This window comes from Rutilus rutilus (assembly GCF_951802725.1).
Source record: "Rutilus rutilus genome assembly, chromosome: 20".
Lineage (NCBI taxonomy): Eukaryota > Metazoa > Chordata > Actinopteri > Cypriniformes > Leuciscidae > Rutilus > Rutilus rutilus.
In genome coordinates this window covers 34302163-34326593 of record NC_140225.1, presented here as the reverse complement: position 1 = coordinate 34326593, position 24431 = coordinate 34302163, and the positions used below count along the sequence as shown (strand labels likewise).

Sequence of the window (24431 nt, the reverse complement as noted above, 5' to 3'; positions counted from 1 at the left end):
ATGTCGACAATGCGAAATGACGACGTTTCCATTAACCGATGTTATGCGACTAAAACTTCATTTTTCCTCTCGCGATAAGTAAAATCATTCCAAAAACCATGGTAACGGACGCTGGTGGGTTTATGTACTATATCTCAGCCACTGCACTGGCCATTATCATTAATAGAAGGAGATGTGTGTGTGTTTCCAAGCATTAATAGTAAGGATCGACCCTTATTATACTTGTGAGCGGCACATATGAGGAGTTTCTGGGTGTTTCTCCCTCAGATCTGCTGCGAGGTCTTGATTGCGGCATTTATTTGAGGTTTAGAATCCATTATTCCTGTAATTATTTTGTCTTATATGGATTTAATAAATCCTGTCCAAATAAATTTCTGTCCAAACACACCGCGTCATCTACGTCAGGTGACTGTAAATGCACAAAAACTGTTTCCATTGCAGATTTGAGAAATATTTCTTTTTCGAATTGCCTGAAAAACCTCCTCATGCGAGCGTGAAAACTTTTTAGCGATAAATGGGAGTTTTCGTGAAATTGACGCGTTTCCATTGGGCGTATTTTCAATTCGCAATTTCAATTTGCGCAATTTGAAGGGTAATGGAAACGCAGCTACTGATTCAATGTACATAAATGCAGCTCATGTGTTTAGCAAATTGCTTTTCTGGATGAAATTACACGGTTGAGAACTAACTTTCACTGCACATTCTTTACTTCACTCATCACTTATTTACTTTGGGGGACAAAAAGAAGAATAAAAAAACATCCCAACAAAATGCATGAGAAACTGACAAAAGACAAAATGCATACATCTCAAAACCAAGTTCATTTACATTTTTATCATTTTTTTCCCCATGACACACACCAAAAACCATATAAACGGGGTCTTCAAGCCTGTAAACTACATTTTTACATTTACGCAATGTTAAAAAATAAAAACAATGCAATTACAAAACAGTAAGCTGAGATAAAAACCTCATGATTCTTCACCTAACTAACTGGATTAAAGCAGAAAGATATTTTAGAAAACCTGTAATCTTGCATAGTTTCCTTTTTAGCATCATACATACAGCCTTTTCAGAACGTTTGAGGACATAATGCATAAATTACTCTCATCTATAGAAAATCTACTTGAGAAACAACAGTGATACGCACACGTTTCTATGCAGAAATCATCATCATCATCATCATCATCATCATCTCACTACAACGGACAAAATGAGGAGGTACAACACTGTAGACTGTGAAAATACAACATGTTTAAACTTCAGTGCTCTAAAAGAGAAATCAGTCATTATGAATACAAGAAAAAAAAAAAAACTAATAATATTTTTTAAAAAGCCATGATCATCTTAAAGAATTTTTGGACAAATTTCTCTCATCTATGTGCAAAAAGAATGAGGCTTTATTTCATGAGGCAAACTCTATTTATAAATACAGATAAGAAAAAAGGCACATTTTTCAGGTTACAAAGCCACTTTAATTAACTACAATTATTAATTGTGGATCACTCCTTAAATAATATCTGGTTCAATATTACAAGTCGTTGTAATAATAAGCTATACAATGTAACGGTCAAACAAACAAACGAACGAACGGTCAATGAGTTATTCATAACTCCATATTTAAAATGCCCCATTAAAGGGAATCGGAATATTTATTGACTTGTTCTTACATTAATGGCTCCATCAAGGGGAAGAAAAAATATCAATTTTCTAAAACAAATAGATTTCTTAAAGCAAAGTGTGACACTGTAAGGTAGAGCGGTCAAAGTTCCTTCTTTTCAAAGACAAATCTCTCCATATATATTCAAGACTCTGCAAATGTACTGCCAAGATTAAAAAATAGCTTCAAAAATAAATGGCCTTCCAAAAAAAGGAACATTTTGACGAGCGTCAGCACCCCTTGTTCATGTGAAACATTTCTACACGAGTACCTGTACACTTTCCTCAGGGTTTCGAGGTGCGTGTTCGTTTAGTTGGAGTGACCAGTGGTTCCGAGCCTCGCTTCGTGGAGGACTTCGGAGAGCCGGTGTGTGCAGAGGTGACCTCCATCTTTCTCTGAGACCTGGTTAACACTTGGTCTTCCAATGCCAGAGGCTTAATGTCCACATCTACAGACTGTGGTTCAGAACTATTAGGGCCTTTCTGGAGCACCGATTTCTTTACGTCAGCTTTTGTTTTCACTTGCTGTGTCTTATCAGTCCCGGATTTGAGCAGCATCTGTTTTTTACTCGCGGCGTTAGTCGAGACGTGCTCACGGATGGCTTTCGTCGCTTTTTTGAGTGCCTGTAACCTCTTTTTGTCTTTGTGGTTCTTTTTCAAAGCCTGTTTCTTGAGGGCAGAGTTTGCTTTCGCCTTCTTGGTGAGCGATTTGATCCTCTGGACGACCACAGACTTCGGGCCTTTACGTGTCTGTAGCTTCTGTTTGTCGACTTTCTTTGGAATTAACGCCGCCTTCAAACGAGCCCCTTTGAAGGTTTTCTCTTTGCACTTCTTATTTTGCTGAACCTGAAGTTTCTCGCGCATGTTGGAGTATTTCCTAAGGATTCGAGCACTCGCTGGGTTTTTCGGCACGCCTGCGATCGCGCCGAGGCTCTCGGGAGCCTGTGCCAGAGCCACTCCGTTCAGACTCTGTGCCTTAGTAGAGATCCGCGTGGCAGTCGTCGGCTCGTGCTTCGCTTTACTCTTCATTACGGAGATACCCTGACCTAACGCTTTTGAGATTAGCCTTTGATTCTTGGGGTTATTCTTCACCGGTGATGCCATGGCAAACTTCTTCAGATGCTTCTTTAACCGTTCGGCCTGGAGGCTCGGGAATAAGCCTTGTGATGACCCTGCTCCTGCTGAGGTGTGAAAGCACAACTGTGTTTCTGAGGGAAGTCTGGTGTTCACCTTCTTAACAATTACAAGGGACTTTGTTTCGGTTGATTGCAGGAACCATCTGCAGATACTGGGCAAGTCAAAGGGCTTCATGAAGAGCATTTGCACCGGGGAAAACTTCTGTGGTTCCAATGGTCTTGACTTTCGTGCCCTGCGTTTGCTTTTCCAGATTTCTTTGAGCCTATCTGCCTTGTTTTTGGGTTTGGGTGCAGGCTGACCCTCCTTGTCCATTTGTACCCAACCTTTGTGCATTTTATCAAACGTCGTGTTTAAATTAGAAATTAACTGCTGGTGTTCTTCTCCCCTTAGCGCCTCAAAGAACTTGGATGGACTACAAACAACTGGTTCAGTTCTCTGAAAGCCAGTTATGCATAAGGACTGGTCTGGGAGATTCAAAGGGCCTCTTATTTGGGGCTCCATATGCTTCTGGTTTTGGATTTTAGGTTTTGAACTCAATGGGCTCTCTTCAGCTTCCCCACTTGAGGATGCCGAAACCCGTTGTGGTCTCAAAGGACGCTTATTTTTACTAGGGGGAGATGTTGAGCCAACCAACTTTTCAGTATTAGAGGCATTCCCTCTTCTCAACGACATGCGTCCAGGGCTCTCTACGATAGCGGATCTGTTATGGGGAGGTTCTGCAATTAAACTGCCACTACTTCTTAAGGGCATGTGCGCACTGGCCTCTGCTTTTCTACAGGTAGTACTGGATTGTGAACTGATGGGTTGTTCACTGGCGCAACTTTTGATGGAGCCTTTGACAGGAGAATCTTTAGTAACAGTCTGTTTAGTTGTGTTAATAGTCCTGCTTCGTAGGGGCATGCGCGTTACACCCTCGGACGACGTACACAAGTCTTTACTCGTTGCCTGCTCACTAGCAGAGCCGTTCCTTCTTAAAGGCATCGGCCCTTGCTTTTCTGAAAGGCCTTCTGTCGGATTACTCGGTTTGCTACCAAAAGTCCGTTCAGTGTTGCTTCTGCTTCTCAAAAGCCTATTTTCAGAGCTTGGTGGGGACTTTTTGATGGGGGAACAATCTCCACTCTCTGACAGTTCAATAGGACTACTTTCAGTTTTAATTGGCGTATTTTCAGAGCTTTCAGAGGCTTGATTATTCAGCTTGTGGTGTTTCCCACTCTCGGTGGAGGTGGAGGGGGAGGGGGAGGGGGTGCTAACAGCTTCTGGAAGAACCTCAGGTGACAAAACACTTTGCAACTCCTCATTCATTTTGACGCTTGGACTCGGATATTCATCTCTTTCTTTTGCATTTCTTAATTTTGGTCTTGTTTTGACTGCATGATCCACAACCGGACTGTTACAAGGTTTGGAGGCTGGGAGCTCCTGTGCAGTTTCAAGAATGTCTAGAGCTTTCAAATCACGCTCTTCCTCAATATGCACATTTGTTTCAGTAGATTGAGTCTTTGGGCTTTTATCACTGGCACGCTCAAGTTCAGATGCACCACACTTCACAAAGTCTTTCACTATGTCAACGCTGCCTTTTGAAACTCTACTACGCAAGCATCTGTCTGAGGACACTGTATGTTTTGCATCCACAACTTTTGGACTATGCGGATCCGTATCCTTCTCCTTGCATTTTAAAAGTGGTTGTACGGTAGAGACTTCAGTTAGGCTGGACACCGCTGAATCCCCTTGATCCTTCGCTGGTAGTTTGGAAGAGTTCGTCGTTTGGAGATTACTTTCAATGTCATGCGAAACTTGCTCTTGAGAACTTTTATCCTCCTCAGTGTTTGCCTTTATTTCTGAGGTCTCAGATTGTTTGTGGACATCTGCTGCAGACTCGACTTCTGTGGGATTTGTCATTTCGCTCTCATTTCTCGGTTCCACGTCGACTCCATCAGATGACTCTTTGGCCATGTTAGGGGATACAGGGATCAGTGACGGCTCCAAAGATTTATCCTCACACTCAGCCTTACTTTCTGTACCACACACCACCTCTTCTAGCATGGCTTCAATTTGGGACTCAGATCCTTCTTTCTGTACAGTGAGTTCTGTTGTTTCAGTGGTTTCTACCATGCACATGTCTCCTTGCCCTTCTGAATTAGGATTAATGAGAGCTTCTGTGATCAAATCTGGTTGCATGGTTAATTCAGTCAGTTTACAAGATGGTTCATGGGAAATTTGCCCATTACTTTCAACTTTACCTGTCTGACTGGTTTCAACCACCAGACCGAGACCAGTTACTTGTACAACATCTCCTGGCATTTCATTCTCCGCTATCTGCTCCGATGCAAATTTCTGAATAACGTTTTCCATGCAGTCCCCTGCAAAAGGTGCATTTATGAGAGGAACACTGCCAGACATAGAAAGGGCCTGCTTTGGAGCAACTGAGGTGTGTATGTCTGGCATATAAGCTGGACAATTACCACTGGAATTACCTATAGATTTACGAGCTAACGTACGGACAGTTTTTAGTTCTAAGTACTCCTCAACGTACTTGTGCCCTCTTGTGCTCTTCCGAGCATTTTTCCGCGGATGCAGTCGGTTACGAGATTGAAGCTGACATTCTGTTATTGATTTTCTAATATACACTAAGTCACAATGGCTATCGGTATCATTTATGATACAACTTAAAGAGCCATTACTTGGCCTAAGGCAAGAACCTTTTCTGCTTTTCCTGGCTGTTCTTGGAGATATTGGTAAAACTACATTTGATGTCTTGTGAATTGTGGAGGGCTTTACAACAGCATCTTTGCTTTGTGCAAATGAGCTTTTCTGTGTGCACTGTGATAACAGATGATCAGACTCTGCAGTGCATGTCGGCAAGCATCGCTCAGATCTGCACACAGAATCGCTATGTTGAATTTGCTGAATGCTTGATCCTAATAATTTTTTTGCTTCCTGATGATCAGTAGTTGTCTTTGTCATGACAAAAAATTTGTTTGGAGAACTTTCTTTTCCACACTCAACATCGGTTCCACAAGATGAAGATGACAAAACTTCTATCTTGCAAAGGTCTACTGGTTTTTCAGTCATTACACGTGCAACACTGGAAACATCTGCATTTAAAACCTCTCCAGTAGGCTTTTGACTTGTCCTGACGACAGATGCCTCTTGAGAGTTCGTAATGCTCACAGCAGCATCCACAGAGCATGTTCTTTCAGACCTCGTTTCAAACGAAGCATGACTGCAGCTGGTTGTCGCTTGCTTCTCGGTCAAATTTGGAGTGGGTGCTTGGAAAGGGTTGGAAGAAGCCACAGTCTTGACTTCGCTTTGCAAGAAGCCTAATGCATCAACTATCTGGCGCTGGTGATGCAAACACAGCTTAGACATGAACTGTTCCAAAGTGGACACCGACTGTAGATCTCCTTCATGGTCGACTGAGTCCCTGAAAGACCATGCAAAAAAAATTAGAAGTCAGTCTCAACTGGATAATACTAAAAAACATGTCTTTATGTGAGGAGCAAAAAAACTGGTCAATAGAGTCCTGATTTCCTTTACCTTTTAACCAAACGTGTAGCCGGGCTAGCAGAACTCCTCAAAGGCGTATGGCTTTTGTTGGAATCCTTCTTAGTCGAGAGGTCAAGAACTCCATCTAAAGACACACAAATAATTCAAAGCTAAACTGAACAATTATTTTAAACTAGTAGCTCTTATATATTCATAATTCTATACTGCACCTTGCTCGATGTCCTCTACTTTGACCTTTTTCACAGAGAGGTCCAGCGGGGCATCTTGGTCCACCATGATGAACTTGTTCTGAGCAGAAGCTATATCGACAGTAGTGGGTGAAGTGACACGGCTAGTTTTCAGAAGGCTTTGGACCTTTTTTCCATTGTTTTGAAGCGAGTCCTGAGAGCACTTTTTTCTTGAGGTATAATACGTCGCTAACTCATTAATCATCTGCTGAACGATACCACAGGCCACCACAGGGATGTGCGGATCCGGAATTCTTGGTGTGTATTCTGTTGACAGTTCAATTAAATGTGTTAAAATGAACGCAAACGATTTGGCAACATGAGAAAAGTCTGACAAATCACAGTTGATGTGACCTTGTTGTGAAATGCTTCATAGGGATATGCTAAAACTTGATCAACTCATTTAAAGGGGTCCTTTTAGGCACTTTTATAAAGTCTTGATTTTGTCAAGAGAGAGTCACTTCTCTCCCCAGTCTGGCTCGAACGCGCCATTTCCTGTTTCGATGAAGCCCCTCCTTCCGAAATAAGAAATGTGCTGTGATTGGTTAGCTAGCCCAGTGTGTTGTGATTGGCACACGGCTTAGCGTGTGGTACACGGAAAACTATGGTTTCAAACAGTAATCGATCACAAAACCATGGTTAATTTTCTTACAAAAGCTCCAGTAAACACTACATCAACACTAATATCTGCTAGCAGGCGAGCGGAGCAAAACAGCTTTGCTCTCTGTTTACATCTCAGCAACAACATAAAACGTATTATTTCTAGTTGCGTTTTTTATTAACAGGTCCAATTATAAGACATACTAACAAGTTGTGTAACAAGATTGTCCCAACAAAGTGGGAACTGCTCCATTTCAGGAGAAGCTTTTGTGCATACTCTCTCAGGTTCTGGAAGCTGTTCAGGAACAGTGTTTAAAATAAATTTTAACCACTAAGTTCGTCAGCCTTTGGAAGGTCTAGGGCTGTGCTGGTAAACTTGACGACCGCACCACCATGGCTGAGTAGCACCGGCGGTGGTTCACCAAAACTATTTTTTTGTATGTGAATGCTGTTTTACATGAATATTATGACACGAGTGAAGCACAAAGCTTTGTTTACAAAATAAATAATAGGTTAGCAATTAAATGTTACATCGCAGCCATGGAAAAGTTTGAATTCATGACGAACGAGAGAGTTGTGCGTGAGCCCATAAATTTAAACTTTGTCGGCTTTGAATTCTGGTTTGTGATCTGGTCACCCGATTATCAACGATTAATTAGTTATTCCATATAGAAAGCTTGAATTGTCTACTTTTAAACAAAACAATTCAAAACGAAAATAAACTGACTAGCCTACTCTCTGCTTATGTATTCCGTATGAAGTGTGCATTTCTCTCTATAGGCGCGTTCACTGCGAAGGAGTCAGCAGCGTCAACTTCATCTTTGCAGCCGACACTGACACAGAAAACACTAGTTTATTAATAAACAATTCAAATGTCTCCTTGCTATATTTGACACATTCATAATCATTACTTTTGCCGGTTCTTTGTGATAGCTGTTATGTGCGTTATTGTGTTGTTTCTTTGTTTTATTTCAAAACAACCCCCAAACCACCGCACCACCGAAACTCTTGTCTCTTTGATATAGCGACAACACGGTCTTCTCGAACGCACCTTAACCAGGCCTCGTTCTTTCTTTGCATATTCTGTGGGCGGGGATTATTTAAATGAGTAACATTATGACTTCATAAGATCCGGAAAAATCACGCTGTAGTCCAAACGAGTCGTTTGTTGTAGTTCTTGGAAAGTGGATTCTGTAAAATAATAATCTCCCTTTGGAGTGAACTTTGAGCTTTGTAACCTTCCAGATATTTTTATGCTCAAACAGCAACATTACACACCAACTAACGTTAAAAAAGTGAAAAAGCATAATAGGACCCCTTTAAGGTGGACAGAAACTGCTCTTACTAGAGATAAAGTTGCAGTCATTCCCTTTACTATAATGAACCATCACTGATCATGCATTACTACACAAATGACAGACAGACCATACGAGGTATACTCACTTTTCCTCTGTAGCACCGCATTCAGGAATTCCTCTGATTGCCACTCGAGTCTGTTGATATTAGAAGGATCTTTACCTAGTAAAGGTTTTCCTCCACTTTCCACAATTTGTTTGTTGAGTGCAACAACATGTTCCTGTTCATGGGGTAAAAAAAGAAGAAGGGTGGAATAAGAATAAGGGTGGAGGTGTGCACAAGGTGTTATTTTACATACTTCTAGGAGACACACATGCAACATGTACTTAAAATGTATTCAAAGTCATGGGAAATGGAAAATGAAATTAACATGTAAAAAGCTATAATTGAAAGCATTGTGTCCTTTGAACACATTACTTGAAATAACTGTAGAGAGCTAGTGCAAGAGAGACAGGTAAAAAAAGAAAAAATTCGAAACTGTTCTTCCAAGGTGTCTTGACATATCAGGAAAGAGGGAAATTAGGTAAATGAACAACAAACAAAAAAAACTACCTTCACTTTTTCTCGTCTTAAGCAGCAGTAAAGACAACTTTCATCAAATGACCAATTTGACACACTTGCAGGCTTACAATCTGTGGATCCAAAAGAAGAGGCAAAGTTCAGCCGTGTGTGCAGGGAAGGGAAAGACCAAACTGTAACGAACACAGAATGCTGCTACTGCTAGAAAACTACTAGCAGGTTTAGGCTAACTAGCAGTCTATTTTAGTTAGCATGACTTTGTCAATTTAAAACTGAAACTGTAAATCAAAAGCCTACTTATACCAGTGTAATTATTAAATGTTATTCATATCCTCAAGTGCCAGCACCAGCTCAAAGTCTGACTATTGTTTTGGGTTGAAAATTCTCACGTTTTGTCCAGTCTTCACCAAATTTGGTGCACATAATCAATCTGCCCCTACCGGCTGAGTTTGGTGACAGTGCCACTCACTGGCGAGGGGAAAAATAGCAACTTTTTCAGCATCTGAGTTCCCATTTCTCTTACGAATGTACATTTTTATGTTGGATAAAAGCATCTGCCATAAATGCGCATAGCAACAAACAGTGCATTCATGGTATCGGTTTATTAGTATGCATGTTCTTTGAGAACTGAAACCATTGTAACGGCCAGCGGAGTGGATTGGGGATTTTGATTTATTCCAGTAACTTAATTTAATTAGAAAGTTTTATTGCTTGAATGCGAGGGGACCGAAGTGATTTTCTGAGCCATTTTTCTCACTCTGATTGTATATAGTTTTTGGAGGCTGGGCAGAGGAGCACCAATAATCCTCTCAGCAGTCCGAAGAGCCAAAGCAGACCGTTACAGACGTGCAGAGGACAGACTCCATGATGGAGGAGAACTCCTGTAGCAGGTTCAGCGAGGGCTGGGCGATATGGCTGAAAACTGTCTCGCGATATAAGTGTTTCATATCGGTCGATATTAGGGATGGGCATTTTTCAAAAATATTGCATTCGAATATTCAGGCTCATAAAATTCGAATATTCGAATATTCGTTTATTTAAATTACGTTTCACGAAAAAGACGTTATTTTTTAAGTTTTTTTTTTTTTTTTTTTTTTACCATTTCTGAAGAAGCTTACGATTAGGCAATATACACAACAAGCTTACAATATGTTACAAGTTTTCTTTTAATTGAAAACATTAAACAGTAGGAAAATGTGTAAACAAAAAAATATAAAGAACAAAAGGATGCTCAAGCAGCGCGAACGGAAAAAAACGCCTAATAAAGCAGAGAAAAGCAGATTGCGCCAGTTATCGTACAGAACGTACACATACACTCGAGTCAGCATATGATTATCGTGTTTATATTGTTTCACGTTTATGTTGAGAAAAACAATAATATCCACATGCAGGCGCGGCGCCAGCAATTTCTGCTCGAGTGAGAAAACGCGCTGCGCTGACAGACGTTTCAGAGAAACAAAGATAACGGTCTTCTAGTTCTAACAGCACGAAACTTAAAGGAAGAATATATCTCAAAATCATTTTGCTATTAGATAAGTTATCATCTCGGATCACTCGCACTACAGCTGCGCTTACCTGCAGTAGTGATGCAGTGATGGACAGATGTCTTTCCTCAGTCGACTGCTGTTTGGGTTTCATGTGATTTCTCATTGTGGTGATGATATTATAACTCCAGATTAATTAATTAATTTGATCAAAAGTAATTCCATTTTGTAAAATCATTTAGTAACCTCATTTTCGACTAGTAATTCCAAACTTCGCGAGGCAGACGACGACATTATGATCAAATACAAACAACTTGTTAAACACGCGCCACAGTGCCATCCAGTGCATTTAATTATAACTGCGAGTTAGTGCTTGGGGATTTATCAGGGATTCACTGCATTTACGACCCGCAAAGTATTACGGCTTAAAAAAAAAAAAAAAAAAAAACGGCTTCATAAATTCGATAAAATTCGAATAGTATTTTATTTTTCGAATAATAATTACAGATCGAATATTCGAAAATTCGAATATTCGTGCACATCCCTAGTCGATATCGATGATTATTGATATTTATGACCTATTTAAATTAAGGACCAGGAGAAAAATATATTACACTTAAACATTTTTATTTTAAACTTAACCTTCCTCTGATTATAATCCCCTCAGTTATAAAGGCAGAAATGTCAACACAACCGTGGAAAACTCAAATAATTAAAATGTAAACATAAGTCTAAAATCACAATGAACACTTAACAATTATCTCTTAAAAGGGTCATATAATGGTACATGCACTTTTACAAGTTGATTGAACTGAAATGCGTGTTGGCAGTGCCTGTACACAACCATCATAAAATGATAGTGAACTAACATCAGTAAACACACATAACGTTCGTATCTCACTACTCTACCCTGCCAGTACACACAAAGATAGATCAAAGTGACATTCTGTTAACCAACCATTCAGAAACGTCCTGTTTTCCGACTCCGGTTCAAATAGATACGGTTGCACAGTGTCCTCAGAGACTCCCGCTGCCATTCTCCAAAATATAACGTTACCCTCAACTGTTGTCAAGGCAACACTCCACGTGTGTTGTGGCAAAACACCCACAGAACAGAGGGGCGGGGGGAGCAAAGCTCATTATCATTTAAAGACACATGCACCTAAACGGCGTGCTGAAAACAGAGCTGTTCTTGACCAGGTAAAATAAGTGTTTTCTTACAATACTAATGAGAATTTTTAATGAAAGTATATTACAAACTTTTAATTTAGACCCTAAAGAATCATATTAACTTGTACAAAATTCTGTTACTGAAGAACCCAACACGAGACGACGATATGGCGCAATCAAACTGATACTGTTACATGATTGGCTGTTAGCGTGTCACTCCCTACGTTGCTAGGTTACCAGAGAGTGAGTGCCGCCTTTGTTCACGCAACCAAACTTGCTTCACAACCTCTGGTTTCTTCCGACGAGAAAAATAAAACGTTAGATAATTTTATTTAACGCATTTTTTATTGATAACGTGTCTATCGTGATACATATCGTTATATCGCCCAGCCCTAGGTTCAACTTCCTCAGCTGGAGAAGGAAGTACAACTTCTGCTGGGCCTTCTCACACAAACAGAGCCTATGCCAAACCCCTTTTCCACGAGGCAGTTTGAGTGCTGGTTCAGAGCCTAGTTTTAAATCAGATCTTTGCAACAACAGGAACAGTTGTTCATGAGCAGCACCAAAACATTGCTGGTCCAGAAGTAAGAAGTGCTTGCGTCGGGGGCTGGGGTAACTGTGGCCAACAAGACCAACAAACTTTTGACCGCCATTTTTGACATAGCAGCTAAAACCGATGGACGTAATAAGCCAAAACCGAAATTACACAAATTACGGCGAGCTGCACAAACAAGTTGGATTCGCCGTGTCTGAATGCCAATGTAGGTTCACAAAGACATGGGCATTAATAGTAGCGTAACGTCCGCGATTGCCGGGGTGTTTTCCTTACGTCTGATCATCTCCACTGTTGTATGACTCCAGCAGATGATCGACCTCCTGCTGATATGCAGACTCATCACGAGTGTGAGGCCGATGACTGTAGTGTTGTCTGCAAACTGTAGAAGTTTGACAGAGGGGTCTTTTGCAATGCAGTGGGGAGAGAACACATCCCTGGCTCACGAGCAGTTAAATAGCAGCCTATTATTCTTTATTCAGTTCTATGCAAAATAATCACATTTATTTTTTACCAATTATCGAAATAATGCATAGCCCTAGAAAGCTACTATCACCAGAGCATGAGCGGAGAGTAGCGGGCAGCGGATCAGCGAACGAGAGGGTCCTTTTATTACTGAATTCCTGAGGTAATTCATTCACATTCAATTCAGACGGTTCACATTCCCAACTTGGGATTTCTTATGACGCTCTGTCGATCCGGCACCACAGGACCCACTGGCATCAACAGTCTGCCATCCCTCACACAGCAGCGGGTGATGTTGGGAACCCCAGCTCCCGTTCCCATCCTACAAATGGTGCTGTCAAAAAATACAACACCACCAACACTACTACGCACAAACCGAGGTGTTGTTGGTGTTTGCCAAATATTCAGACAAATCAGGTTTGTTTTGCCCATCTGTTGCATCACTCTAGCTGTGTTTCCATCCACCTATTTTTTGGGGGATAAATTTTGGGATATTGCATTAAAAAAAGAAAGTAAAAAAAAAAAAACACGCTGGATGGAAAAGCCAAGATGCGCATAAATTAATAAAAAAAAGTGCATTAAATACTCAGCACTAAATTGTGGCAGATCAGTTGTTTATCCAATAACACAATATGCTTATAATAATCTATGCTGGAAACACATTTATTGAATAAATCCCTCAATGTGCAACAATAACCTCATGTGACTTTGTGCAGTAACCAGTGGACCAATGGCGTCGCAGCATCTCTAATGTTGGTTTGGTGTTTCTGAAACGCCGGAGTCGAAGTGTGTGATCAGAATGATCTGGTTTAATTCCCTCCAGAAGCGTCTCACACACACACGAGTGTGTTCCCGAACACCAGCATCCGAACGCCAGAGAACACGACAGCGTTTACTGTGTTTCGTCTGACGCTCGAGACACACTCGTTTATGATGGAGGGAAAAAGAGTAGAGTAGTTTTATTACTGATATTGTGCACCAATTTCCCTGGAAGTGATGATTTTTCTCTTGAACACACTAGTGAAAGCCTTCGCAAGGCTTGTGAGAACAGGACACATCCACAACCTTCCGAAACTCTCTTTCCAAGACGTCAACACAAAACCTAGACTGAAGCTTGACATGATGATCTGATATATGATATGACTTTGCTCAGTCAAACTTCTCCTCACTGCTACTTTCTGTTGGTTTAGGGGATTTTTTTTCCCATCGTTTCAGAGAATAGTACAACATAAAGCTGCACGCGTCAGCGGACGGTTGTGGCGTGGGCTAGGAGGAAGTACACACAAGGCTTTATAACTGAAGCGGTCAATCACTTCAGTTTAGAGTCTGTTACTAAAACTCTAAACTCTCTTCTATAAAGCCATCGTGTCTCTTCAGAAGACTGGATCTGGATTTAGATTAGATTAGATTAGATTAGATTAGACTGCTTGACTGATTATTTTCACGATTCCTTTATGACTTTTTAGATCTTTTAAGTTTTAGGGGAATTGATTTTAAATGGAGGGTTAAAAATCTCTCAGGTTTCATAATATCTTCATTATTGTTTGGAAGATGAATGAAAACCTCAGGTCTGACACAACATGAGGGTGAGCACATGACAGAACTTACAGTTTTTGGGTGAATTATACTTTATAAATACAGTGTGGCGAGTCTTGGATAAAAAAAAATAATGTAACGCGAATCATCTTGTTTACATCAACGATACATAACGGCACACTTTTATATCGCAATATAACGATGACACACCTAATTTTGGCATATTTTATTATTACTACTACTATTCACCTATATATCATATAAAAAGCATGTCATCGAATGCAACATAACAGATTTGACTTGACTGGACAGTTGAAATATTATCATTAATTTCCTAAAAGAACAAAAATAAATGTATGAGTGTTAAATAAACACTAGAAATTTGGCACTGGATCTTTAAGTACGTAGATCATTACAAACGGCAGCCAATCAGCAAACAAGAAGAATTCATATGAACTTTTACAATGGAAAGCAAGAGAAAGCACATGTGACGCGGTGTCTGAACGCGAGGCGCTCCAGGTGTTTCACTGGAAGTGCAGAAGCGGCGCTGCAGAAAACCGACACACACTGAAGTAAAGAGATGCTATAGAGATGATACACCGGCGATTCATTGCTGTAAACTGTATTAATGAACTGTTTTATAGTAAATAAGTATTGTAGGCTATATTAATAAAAATAAAAGTTACACATGTCCTTCGAAAGCAAAGCAAAAAGAACATGCATGAATGGGGGAAAGTGCGGGACGTGCTTGATGTTAAACAGAGTTATTAAGTGCAGTAATCCTGAAAGAGATCACACACACACACACACACACACACACACACACACACACACACACACACACACACACACACACACACACACACACACACACACACACACACACACACACACACACGATCTCTTTAGCGGCACACTGCGCTCGAGCGGACAGACACACAGAAGAATGTTTTTAATCTGTCTTGACAAGTATTCATGTATCATAGTTGTTATGTCATAAATGGACGTAAACAGTTGGGGGGGGGGGGGGGGTCTGATGCGTAACATTATATTAGATCTGTGCATTATGTCTTGATATAATAACCCTGCTGCTGTCTGTCATTAGTGTTAATCAAACAACAAAAGAGGGACTGAATAACTTCTGTGGCTTTAATAATGATGTATGTATAATAGAGTATGCAGAGCCTGCTGTTATACTGGACAGGTGTGCGGTTACCTGTTAGAAGCCCGAGGTCCTCCACGACTGAGGTCCTCCACAACACCTCCAGGACACTGTCCAGACCTACAGGAGGAAAGAGACGTGTTCAAGTTTCTCACAGTTCTCTCACACTTTCATCAAGACAAATCTCCATTAAACGACAATAATGCATAAAATACATGTAATACAATCGTCCATTTTGATTTCATGCTGAGTTTGACGCAATGGGACGATTACCGGTTTCACTATAAACCACGATAAAATGTACTGACTAGGGATGTTAACGATTAATCGACGATCGATTAATTGCCGATAGTACATTTAATTGATAAAACGTATATTAATTGCCGATAGTACATTTAATTGATAAAACGTATCGATCATGGATTAAGCAGGTTCATGCGCGTGCGTGCGGCTCAACCGCAAAACATGTAGGCTATAGCGAGCGCGCCGGAGTTATGTTTGGGACCACTTTACACCTTCATCATGACTATAAGTTTGCGTGTGCATTCGCAGCCTTTTGTTTTGTGCAAATGTAAGTTGTAATGTTGTGTTTACTTTGTGTAGGCCTATCTATATCTGACTGATCTCATATAGGATGCATTCGGTTAAGAATTACTGTAGTAAAGCTTCCGGTGATCCTCTTCAGTGTCAGCGCGCGCAGCTCAGACGGCAATGCACGGCTAATAATGACTATTGGACTGTCATATTACATTACATTATAAAGAGAACAATATTGTAACAAAATGTTGTGAATTATTTGGGTTTAGATGCCATAGTCGCGTTGCTCCAGGAATAGCGCGTCCACAACACGAGTCGTTCTGCATGGCACGTAACTCAAGTTCACTTGTGCATTCGCTTCATTTGTGCAGATATCATTTGTAATATTATGTTTATTTTGTATATATCTGATTAATCTCATATAGGATGCGTTTCTTTGAGTTAAATAACGCGCTAGCAAAGTGCTCCAGTTTAGCGGTGTTCATTCAGCGCGCAGCTCAGACGGCAATGCGCGGTTAATAATAACTCTGATTAGGACTGTCATATTACATAACATGAGGACACCGTTTTATTAAATCGTTGTGAATTCATCGGGTTTAGTTGCCATTTCCAGCGCGTTGTTCCAGGAAGAGCACGTCCACAACAGTCACATGTTCCAGGAAGAGCACGTCCACAACAGTCACATGTTCCAGGAAGAGCACGTCCACAACAGTCACATGTTCCAGGAAGAGCACGTCCACAACAGTCACATGTTCCAGGAAGAGCACGTCCACAACAGTCACATGTTCCAGGCGTTGGTGACACTTCATTAGTCATTGTATTTGATTATTAAATAATTAAATGATCAATCACATTGAAACATTTGACAATCCTACTAGCCCTTTATTTAGATTAAAAACCACTCATTCATTTGGTGAGGAAGAGCGTTTTGCACAGTATTTCCCTGTCCTGCTGTTAGCCATACGCAGCAGACTCATAATGCAGTGCTACGGCTAACGATTAATCGATCGTTAATTTAAACGCCGATCGACCATGGGAATTTGTTAAAATTGACATCCCTAGTACTGACGGTTAGTATTATCGTTTAAAATGTAATTATTAAAACCGTGTTTGATTTTAATAACTCACTGTAAACCCTGTCCAGCAGCAGTGTGGCGCAGGCGCAGCGTAATGATGTTTTATTCCAGAAGGAATGGCGGAAGGCAGATTAATGCTGTAAATCTTTCCTGTTTATAAAGTAATTTTGTACAGCGTACCAAACAATCGTCCAGACGAGATGATCACAACAATATTATCAAACTCTGTAAACAACAAATCAACTCTGATTTCATTTTCAATACAATCAAAAACGGAGACGCAAGACGGCAAGCTGTATTTGAGTGAAACGAGAGAGCGCGTCCACTGCGATACATGGATGTGTTATAATGCGTTGCTATTGACGACGGTCATTATAAGGAAGGAAATGCCACAGAATATAATCTTGCTTAAAGAAGTGCACAGATCTGCTGGTTTATTTGTTGTTGATTTTCAAATATAAAACTTGTTGAAAGGTCTTCAGTGTGAGCAATGAGCATCAGGTCTTTTTGAACACCATCTCGTTTTAACAAAACCGTGTGATAATATTGATAATCACGATAATTTTGGTCACTATAATCGTGATATGAAATTTTCATACCGTCCCGTCCCTAGTGTGTCACGTCCACATCTCAATCTAATCAACAAACGATGGAGGACAGAAACAAACAGTCCCAGCCCTGTGTTCGTTTCGTTTTCCGCTAATGTAGCGTCTCATTCAGAAGGCTGCACTCCAGACACACACACACACACACACACACACACACACACACACTGGGTTACAGTAACAAGTGCTGCATTATCTTCTACTGTGAGTGTTCTGGAGTGAGACCTGCGTGCGTACAGGTGTTTGAAATGAGGAAGAAAGATGTGTTTCTGCTTCCTTCATCGCAGCTTTCCCAGCAGCCCGTGCAAACACTGAGGAACCGCTACACTGACGACTACATGACGCTCCACAGTGAGGTCACATGACCTGCCAGTAGCTGCTGCCAGACACTGGTCTATGATGATGTATAAACAGGTACTACTGTAAATTAAAAAATAGTGCATCTTTAAAATTAAATGTAAGCCTTTTAAGAACTTTTCTTCAGACCTGCACAAATGAAATTAGGTTTATGTTTATGACTAATATTCAGCAATATTACAGCAGTGACACTATAGGACGAGAGCTCAACTAAAGCCTACACGACTTTTAAACTCTGCACAGAAAACACTAACGCCAGGGGTTTTCAAACGAATAGTTTGCTATTCCCCATTTCTGGACTTCAAGTCTCGTTTATTTTATCATCTGAAACATGTTACAATTTAAACAGTTCAAAAGTTACTCATATAATGCATTTAATGTCAAATAGGTAAAACATAAGACACTTAAAAGTAGGCACGTCAAGCTTTCTAAAGATATATTCTGTGTGAAGAAGGCAGTAATTTTGGTTCATTGTTGGTATAAGCTTCAGGAAGTGGTTCACGGACACCGAGACGGCAAGCGCATTATTTTTTGTTTGTTTATTTATTTTGCAAAAGTATGATGTTTTGTAGGGGTGTAACAATATATGGTGTCACAATATATCGCAATACACAAATGCACCAATATGTGTCGTGGATAGTTCACCCAAAATAAAAATTACTGTGTGAGAATAAATTCAAGTTTTCAGAGTTTTAGTGTCAGTACTACATTAAACTAGGGGTGTAAGAAAAAATCGATACACATGAGTATCGCGATATTTTATTTTGCAATACTGTATCGATTTTCAAAAACGCAATATCGATTTTTTTTTTTTTTTTTTTTACGTCCAAAAATATTCATGGTAAGACGGTGGTTCACGTTTATGTTGTTTAAAAGGCTCGCCGAACGGTGCGTGTCCACTGGCACGGAGCGAGCGGAGCAAGCGTTTTCAATTCATTCCATGGAAGTCGAGCTTCACGCTCAGCAGTGCATTTTGGGATTGACAGCGGACCGGAGAAAGCGTTGAGAGCGTCAAAAGGTTGGGCAGTTCTTGCAAGGTTGTAATCGCGTGCATGATGATTATACTGTCCGTGTGTTGAAAAAAACAAACACACTCGTAACAGACACACCCCAAAGCGGAGACGTTACAGCGTTGCCAGCGGCACCGAGCGTAGTTTTGCGCTGTAGTGGACGCGCACCGTGAAGCTGCGTTCACACCAAACGCGAATAGAGTGTCTGGCACAAGTGATTTCAATGTTAAGTTAATGCAAAGACGCGTTTACGCGCGTCTGGAGGTCCTGTGGCGCGAATGAGGCGTTTAGCGCGGCAGACGTTAATTTGCCTCATTCGCGCGTCCAGTTCTTTTAAAATCTTTTATCACATAAAAACTTGATTTCAATAGGCCTATATGACACATTAATTTTGTTCACTTTCATTCATTTTCGTCCAGTTCACGTTGTTGTTTTGTATTGTGACAGGGGCTATGTATTTTCTTTTATTATGGCCTACTTGAGAAATATAAAAATTTGCTCACTAAGAACCTGTGAACCACAATACCAAACTGGCAGTCTGATTTTCTGTGAACTGAATTGTTAACCTAAAGTAAACTTCTTTGACTTTTATGCACATCATGTCTTTTTTTAAATATTATTTTTTCTAAAAATTATAATCCTACTTTAAAAAAATCCCAATATATCGCCTTATGCACAGTATCGAAATATATTGCAATATATTGAATCGTGACCCATGTATCGTGATACGTATCGTATCGCCAGATTCTTGCCAATACACAGCCCTACATTAAACTACTATATAATGTTGAATATAATGTATAATAATGCAATGGGAATATTAGTGTGTCCTGATAATGCCAAATGTCTGATGTTACCAGTAAAAAGTGTCCTACATTATTCTAAATATATCTAGTCAGTGACAGAGATCAAGCATATTCATCTACAATCATTTTAGCTTCAGAATCATGAATGTTACTCGTCTCTATTGTCCTGTGCTTTGCGTTACAAGCCGAAGCCGATTAATTTACACCCACAATGTAGTCAAATTTAGCATTTTAATCAACAGTACGATATTTTATCATAAGTCTTGGAGTATCGCAATAATATGGTATGGTGATGTGTATCGAACCGTGGCATGAGTGCATCATTACACCCCTAATGTTTTGCTGTTATTTTGAAGGTACACAAATAAAGATATATAGTTCACCACTGTTGACTGATATCTTGCTCTTGTCTGACGGAGTATTTTAAGTTGTGGGCTAGGCTAGATGGTGGCAAGAAAACACACACACACACACACACACACACACACACACACACACACACACACAGAACAACATCTGCATCAGTTTGACCATGTGTGCTGCAAACACTCACACACCGCAGCCAAACACACACACACACCCCGATCGCACAGACCACAGAGACGCTCTCAGAGGAACCGAGATGACGAAGGTCTACTCATCAGTGATGTTCTCATCTGCATTTACTGTGTATTTTTACACCCTGACTGTGTGTGTGTGTGTGTGGTGTGAGTATCTGCAACACATGTGGGCAAACTGATGCAGATGTGCTCTTAATTTGCATTAGGGATGTGCAACATTGACAAACAAATTATATATCTCCACATTCTCTTGGATTTTATCGATAATTAGACCATATTTTGCTGCGTGTGTTTATGGTGTTGGTCCAGGTTTAGGACTGTGTTATGGTTAGTTCGTAGTTAGATTTTTTTACCTAATTAAATCTATGCATATTGTCTTTTGTGTCAAATTCTACTGTACAACAGTAATATATTTGTGTCACACTTTCTTCAAGTTAACCCAGGCTTACTCTGACCGCCATGAAGACCTTTGAGTCTCAGTGCATCAACACCAGCTCACAGCTTCAGTCCAAAGAGACTAACTATGTCATATTATTAGTAGCTGCACTTATTTATGAAATGCAATAGTAATTTATGTTTATTTTGCCCCATCACAGGCTTACAATTGCACAAACCTTGAAAAAAAAAATAAGCATTTATTTATTTAGCAAATATAAATATTTTGTATAAAACAAACGTTTAGTCAATAGATTTACTTTACAGTTAACAAACGCATTTACACGTTCATTTTTCGCCGTGCTTTCACTTCTGCAGTGCTGACATTTGCTTATCTGTCAATCACGCTCACGTGAACGCGCATTTAAAAAACAACTTTCAGACGAACGTGAGCGCGCAGAGAGATAGCAATATACATAACTCTATATGAATAACAATATCCCGACGAGAAATAGACCGAATGGATCACAGGTGACCGGAAGTTCGTCGCGTCCATGATTTGATCACCGAAAGCCAAAGATTAACGGGGTTTGATCCGATCCTGACGGTTAGCGTTAGCATGCTAATAACTGCAGGAATTAGTGCCCACATTTCTATTAATCTAACGTGAAGAAACAATGAAAACAGAGTGTTCTGCAGAGAGTGCTGATCTTACCCACACAGTGAATGAATTCAGACCTCCAGCAATCCGCGTCCTGGCGAGAAACAAACCTTTCATTCGTGCACAACCGCTTCGTGCACGGACTCGCCATTTTCTACTGTTAGTGATCACGTGAACGCGCACGTTCACTGATAGTGCACATACGTGTCGCTTCGGCATGTGACGCCATGACGCACGCGTCCTCTCTGCGTTCGACGAACTGACACACTACAGTCGTGCTGTAATTATTATTATAACTACGTCATGACAGCATTAGGAGAAAAAACAAACGAATTTCTTTGGTTAATATCTCTGTAATATTATAAAAGTGATCATGTCTGGCGTCTCCAGGCCGACAGATGGCGCTGGCGTGTGTTGAGCAGCCGCGATCAGCGTGTGTGTGTGTTCAGTTTCCACATGTATCGTTACAGTAGCGTGAAGCTAAAGATGGATCTGTAAACTTCTTCAACTTTCTTTAGTGTTTCTCCTCCTCCTCGTTTAAACTCTACATTAATGCAAATTCGTTCGTGGTTTCATGTGAGATAAAGCATGAGGAACCGCGGCGCTTATAATGTAGACCCGAGACTCAAACACCGAGTCCATCAGGTAAACTTAAAGCTTTATTATTATTATTATTATTATTATCATCATTCAAATAATATTTTACTGTACAATAACTAATTATAAAGTAATCTGATAAAAAGCGAAGACAGACAAGGAAATTAAACATACAATAACTAAATGAATGACAATACGAAGGAAAGTATTTGTTCCCCATAGAGTCTGTAATGATTTTAATGTACTACTTATTGATTTTAAGTTAGTAACATAAACAAATTGGCTTGTCTATGTTTACCTAGCAAGTTTAAACATCAGATGGTTGTGAATGCCTGTATAACACATATACCTCCTCTCATGCTTCCTTCCCATATATATAAACATTGTATACTTTCAATATACATATGTGTGTGTGTAGGTGTATATATATATATATATATATATATATATATATATATATATGTGTGTGTATATGTATGTTCACACACACACACACACATATATATTTACACAGTGGTGGCCAAAATGATTAAACGGTAAGATTTTTTAATGTTTTAAAAGAAGTCTCTTCTGCTCACCAAAGCTTCATTTATTTGGTCCAAAATACAGCACAAATAGTAATACTGTTAAATATTTTTACAATTTAAAATAACTGTTTTCTATTTGATCATACAGTAAAGTGTTATATACGTTACTCCAGTCTTCAGTGTCACCTGAGCCTTCAGAAATCACTTTAATATGATGATTTGATGATCAAGAAACATTTATGATTATTATCAGTGTTGAAAACAGTTGTGTACAATTTATTTTCAGGATTATTTGATGAATAGAAAGTTCAAAATAACAGCACTTATCTGAAATAGAAAGCTTTTGCAACATTATAAATGTCTTTACTGTCACTTTTGATCAATTTAATGCATCCTTGCTGAATAAAATGATCAGTTTCTTTAATTTCTTTCCACAAAAAAAACTCTTACTGACCCCAAACTTTTGAACGGTAGTGATAATGTTACAAAAGTTTAATATTTCAGATATATGCTGTTCTTTTGAACTTTTTGTTCATCAAATAATCCTGAAAAAAACATTGTACACAACTGTTTTCAACACTGATAATAATCATAAATGTTTCTTGAGCATCAAATCATCATATTAGAGTGATTTCTGAAGGATCATATGACACTGAAGACTGGAGTAATGATGCTGAAAATTCAGCTTTGATCACAGGAATAAATGACACTTTACTATATATTCACATAGAGAACAGTTATTTTAAATGGTAAAAATATTTCACAATATTAATGTTTTTGCTCTATTTTGGATCATACAAATAAAGCCTTGGTGAGCAGAAGAGACTTATTTTAAACATTAAAAATTACTGTTCTAAAAATTTTGGCCACCACTGTGTATATATATATGTATCTGTGTGTGTATGATATATTTTCAATGGTCCTCTCCTGTTTCAGTTCCTGAAGACTCATGATGATCAGTATGTGGATATTTCAGCCATGGCCTCTGAGCTCCAGCAACAGTTCAGGTGAGTCTCCTCATCTCCTCCAGCAGTGAGTCTGAGATGTGCTGGTGTTCAGCAGTGAGTCTGAGATGTGCTGGTGTTCAGCAGTGAGTCTGAGATGTGCTCGTGTTCAGCGGTGAGTCTGAGATGTGCTCGTGTTCAGCGGTGAGTCTGAGATGTGCTGGTGTTCCAGTGAGTCTGAGATGTGCTGGTGTTCAGCGGTGAGTCTGAGATGTGCTGGTGTTCAGCAGTGAGTCTGAGATGTGCTGGTGTTCAGCAGTGAGTCTGAGATGTGCTCGTGTTCAGCAGTGAGTCTGAGATGTGCTCGTGTTCAGCAGTGAGTCTGAGATGTGCTCGTGTTCCAGTGAGTCTGAGATGTGCTGGTGTTCCAGTGAGTCTGAGATGTGCTGGTGTTCAGCGGTGAGTCTGAGATGTGCTGGTGTTCAGCAGTGAGTCTGAGATGTGCTGGTGTTCAGCAGTGAGTCTGAGATGTGCTGGTGTTCAGCGGTGAGTCTGAGATGTGCTGGTGTTCAGCAGTGAGTCTGAGATGTGCTCGTGTTCAGCGGTGAGTCTGAGATGTGCTGGTGTTCCAGTGAGTCTGAGATGTGCTGGTGTTCAGCAGTGAGTCTGAGATGTGCTGGTGTTCAGCAGTGAGTCTGAGATGTGCTCGTGTTCAGCGGTGAGTCTGAGATGTGCTGGTGTTCCAGTGAGTCTGAGATGTGCTGGTGTTCAGCGGTGAGTCTGAGATGTGCTGGTGTTCAGCGGTGAGTCTGAGATGTGCTGGTGTTCAGCAGTGAGTCTGAGATGTGCTCGTGTTCAGCAGTGAGTCTGAGATGTGCTCGTGTTCAGCAGTGAGTCTGAGATGTGCTCGTGTTCCAGTGAGTCTGAGATGTGCTGGTGTTCCAGTGAGTCTGAGATGTGCTGGTGTTCCAGTGAGTCTGAGATGTGCTGGTGTTCAGCGGTGA

General features: G+C 40.2%; 2 protein-coding genes across 4 annotated transcripts in view; one reads left to right on the top strand and one right to left on the bottom strand.

The window, feature by feature from the left end:
* Positions 1 to 689: 689 nt before the first annotated feature.
* LOC311279780 (uncharacterized protein) lies at positions 690 to 21643 on the bottom strand. Of its 3 annotated transcripts, none has more exons than XM_084391491.1 (7): positions 21414 to 21643; positions 15427 to 15492; positions 9036 to 9115; positions 8571 to 8703; positions 6510 to 6794; positions 6331 to 6424; positions 690 to 6217 (listed from the first exon to the last, which is right to left on the bottom strand). In XM_084391491.1, the coding sequence occupies exons 1-7, from the start codon at positions 21508 to 21510 to the stop codon at positions 1945 to 1947; spliced, it is 5028 nt and encodes a 1675-aa protein (XP_084247617.1). In that variant the 5' UTR covers positions 21511 to 21643; the 3' UTR covers positions 690 to 1944. The 3 variants fall into 3 exon arrangements, with proteins under 3 accessions (XP_084247617.1, XP_084247618.1, XP_084247619.1); XM_084391492.1 differs by having other exon boundaries at positions 21418 to 21536; XM_084391493.1 differs by lacking the exon at positions 9036 to 9115 and having other exon boundaries at positions 21414 to 21528.
* A 221-nt stretch (positions 21644 to 21864) lies between these two features.
* Positions 21865 to 24431, top strand: part of nvl (nuclear VCP like) — a 39832-nt gene continuing 37265 nt past the window's right edge. Inside the window, exons 1-2 of the mRNA XM_084391496.1 lie at positions 21865 to 22004; positions 23420 to 23490. Of these exons, the coding sequence (XP_084247622.1) occupies positions 21948 to 22004; positions 23420 to 23490 (128 nt within the window). The 5' untranslated portion in view covers positions 21865 to 21947. The remainder of the gene's footprint in view (positions 22005 to 23419; positions 23491 to 24431) is intronic.

What these genes read in the sequence shown, in the direction of transcription:
- LOC311279780 (XM_084391491.1), bottom strand. Translation starts at nt 21,510, where the DNA reads ATGGCGAGTCCGTGCACGAAGCGGTTGTGCACGAATGAAAGGTTTGTT. An exon ending in TGAATTCATTCACTGTGTGG is followed by an intron (nt 15,493 to 21,413) that starts GTAAGATCAGCA and finishes TTCCTCCTGTAG; the next exon opens with GTCTGGACAGTGTCCTGGAG. An exon ending in GGACCTCGGGCTTCTAACAG is followed by an intron (nt 9,116 to 15,426) that starts GTAACCGCACAC and finishes TTGGATCCACAG; the next exon opens with ATTGTAAGCCTGCAAGTGTG.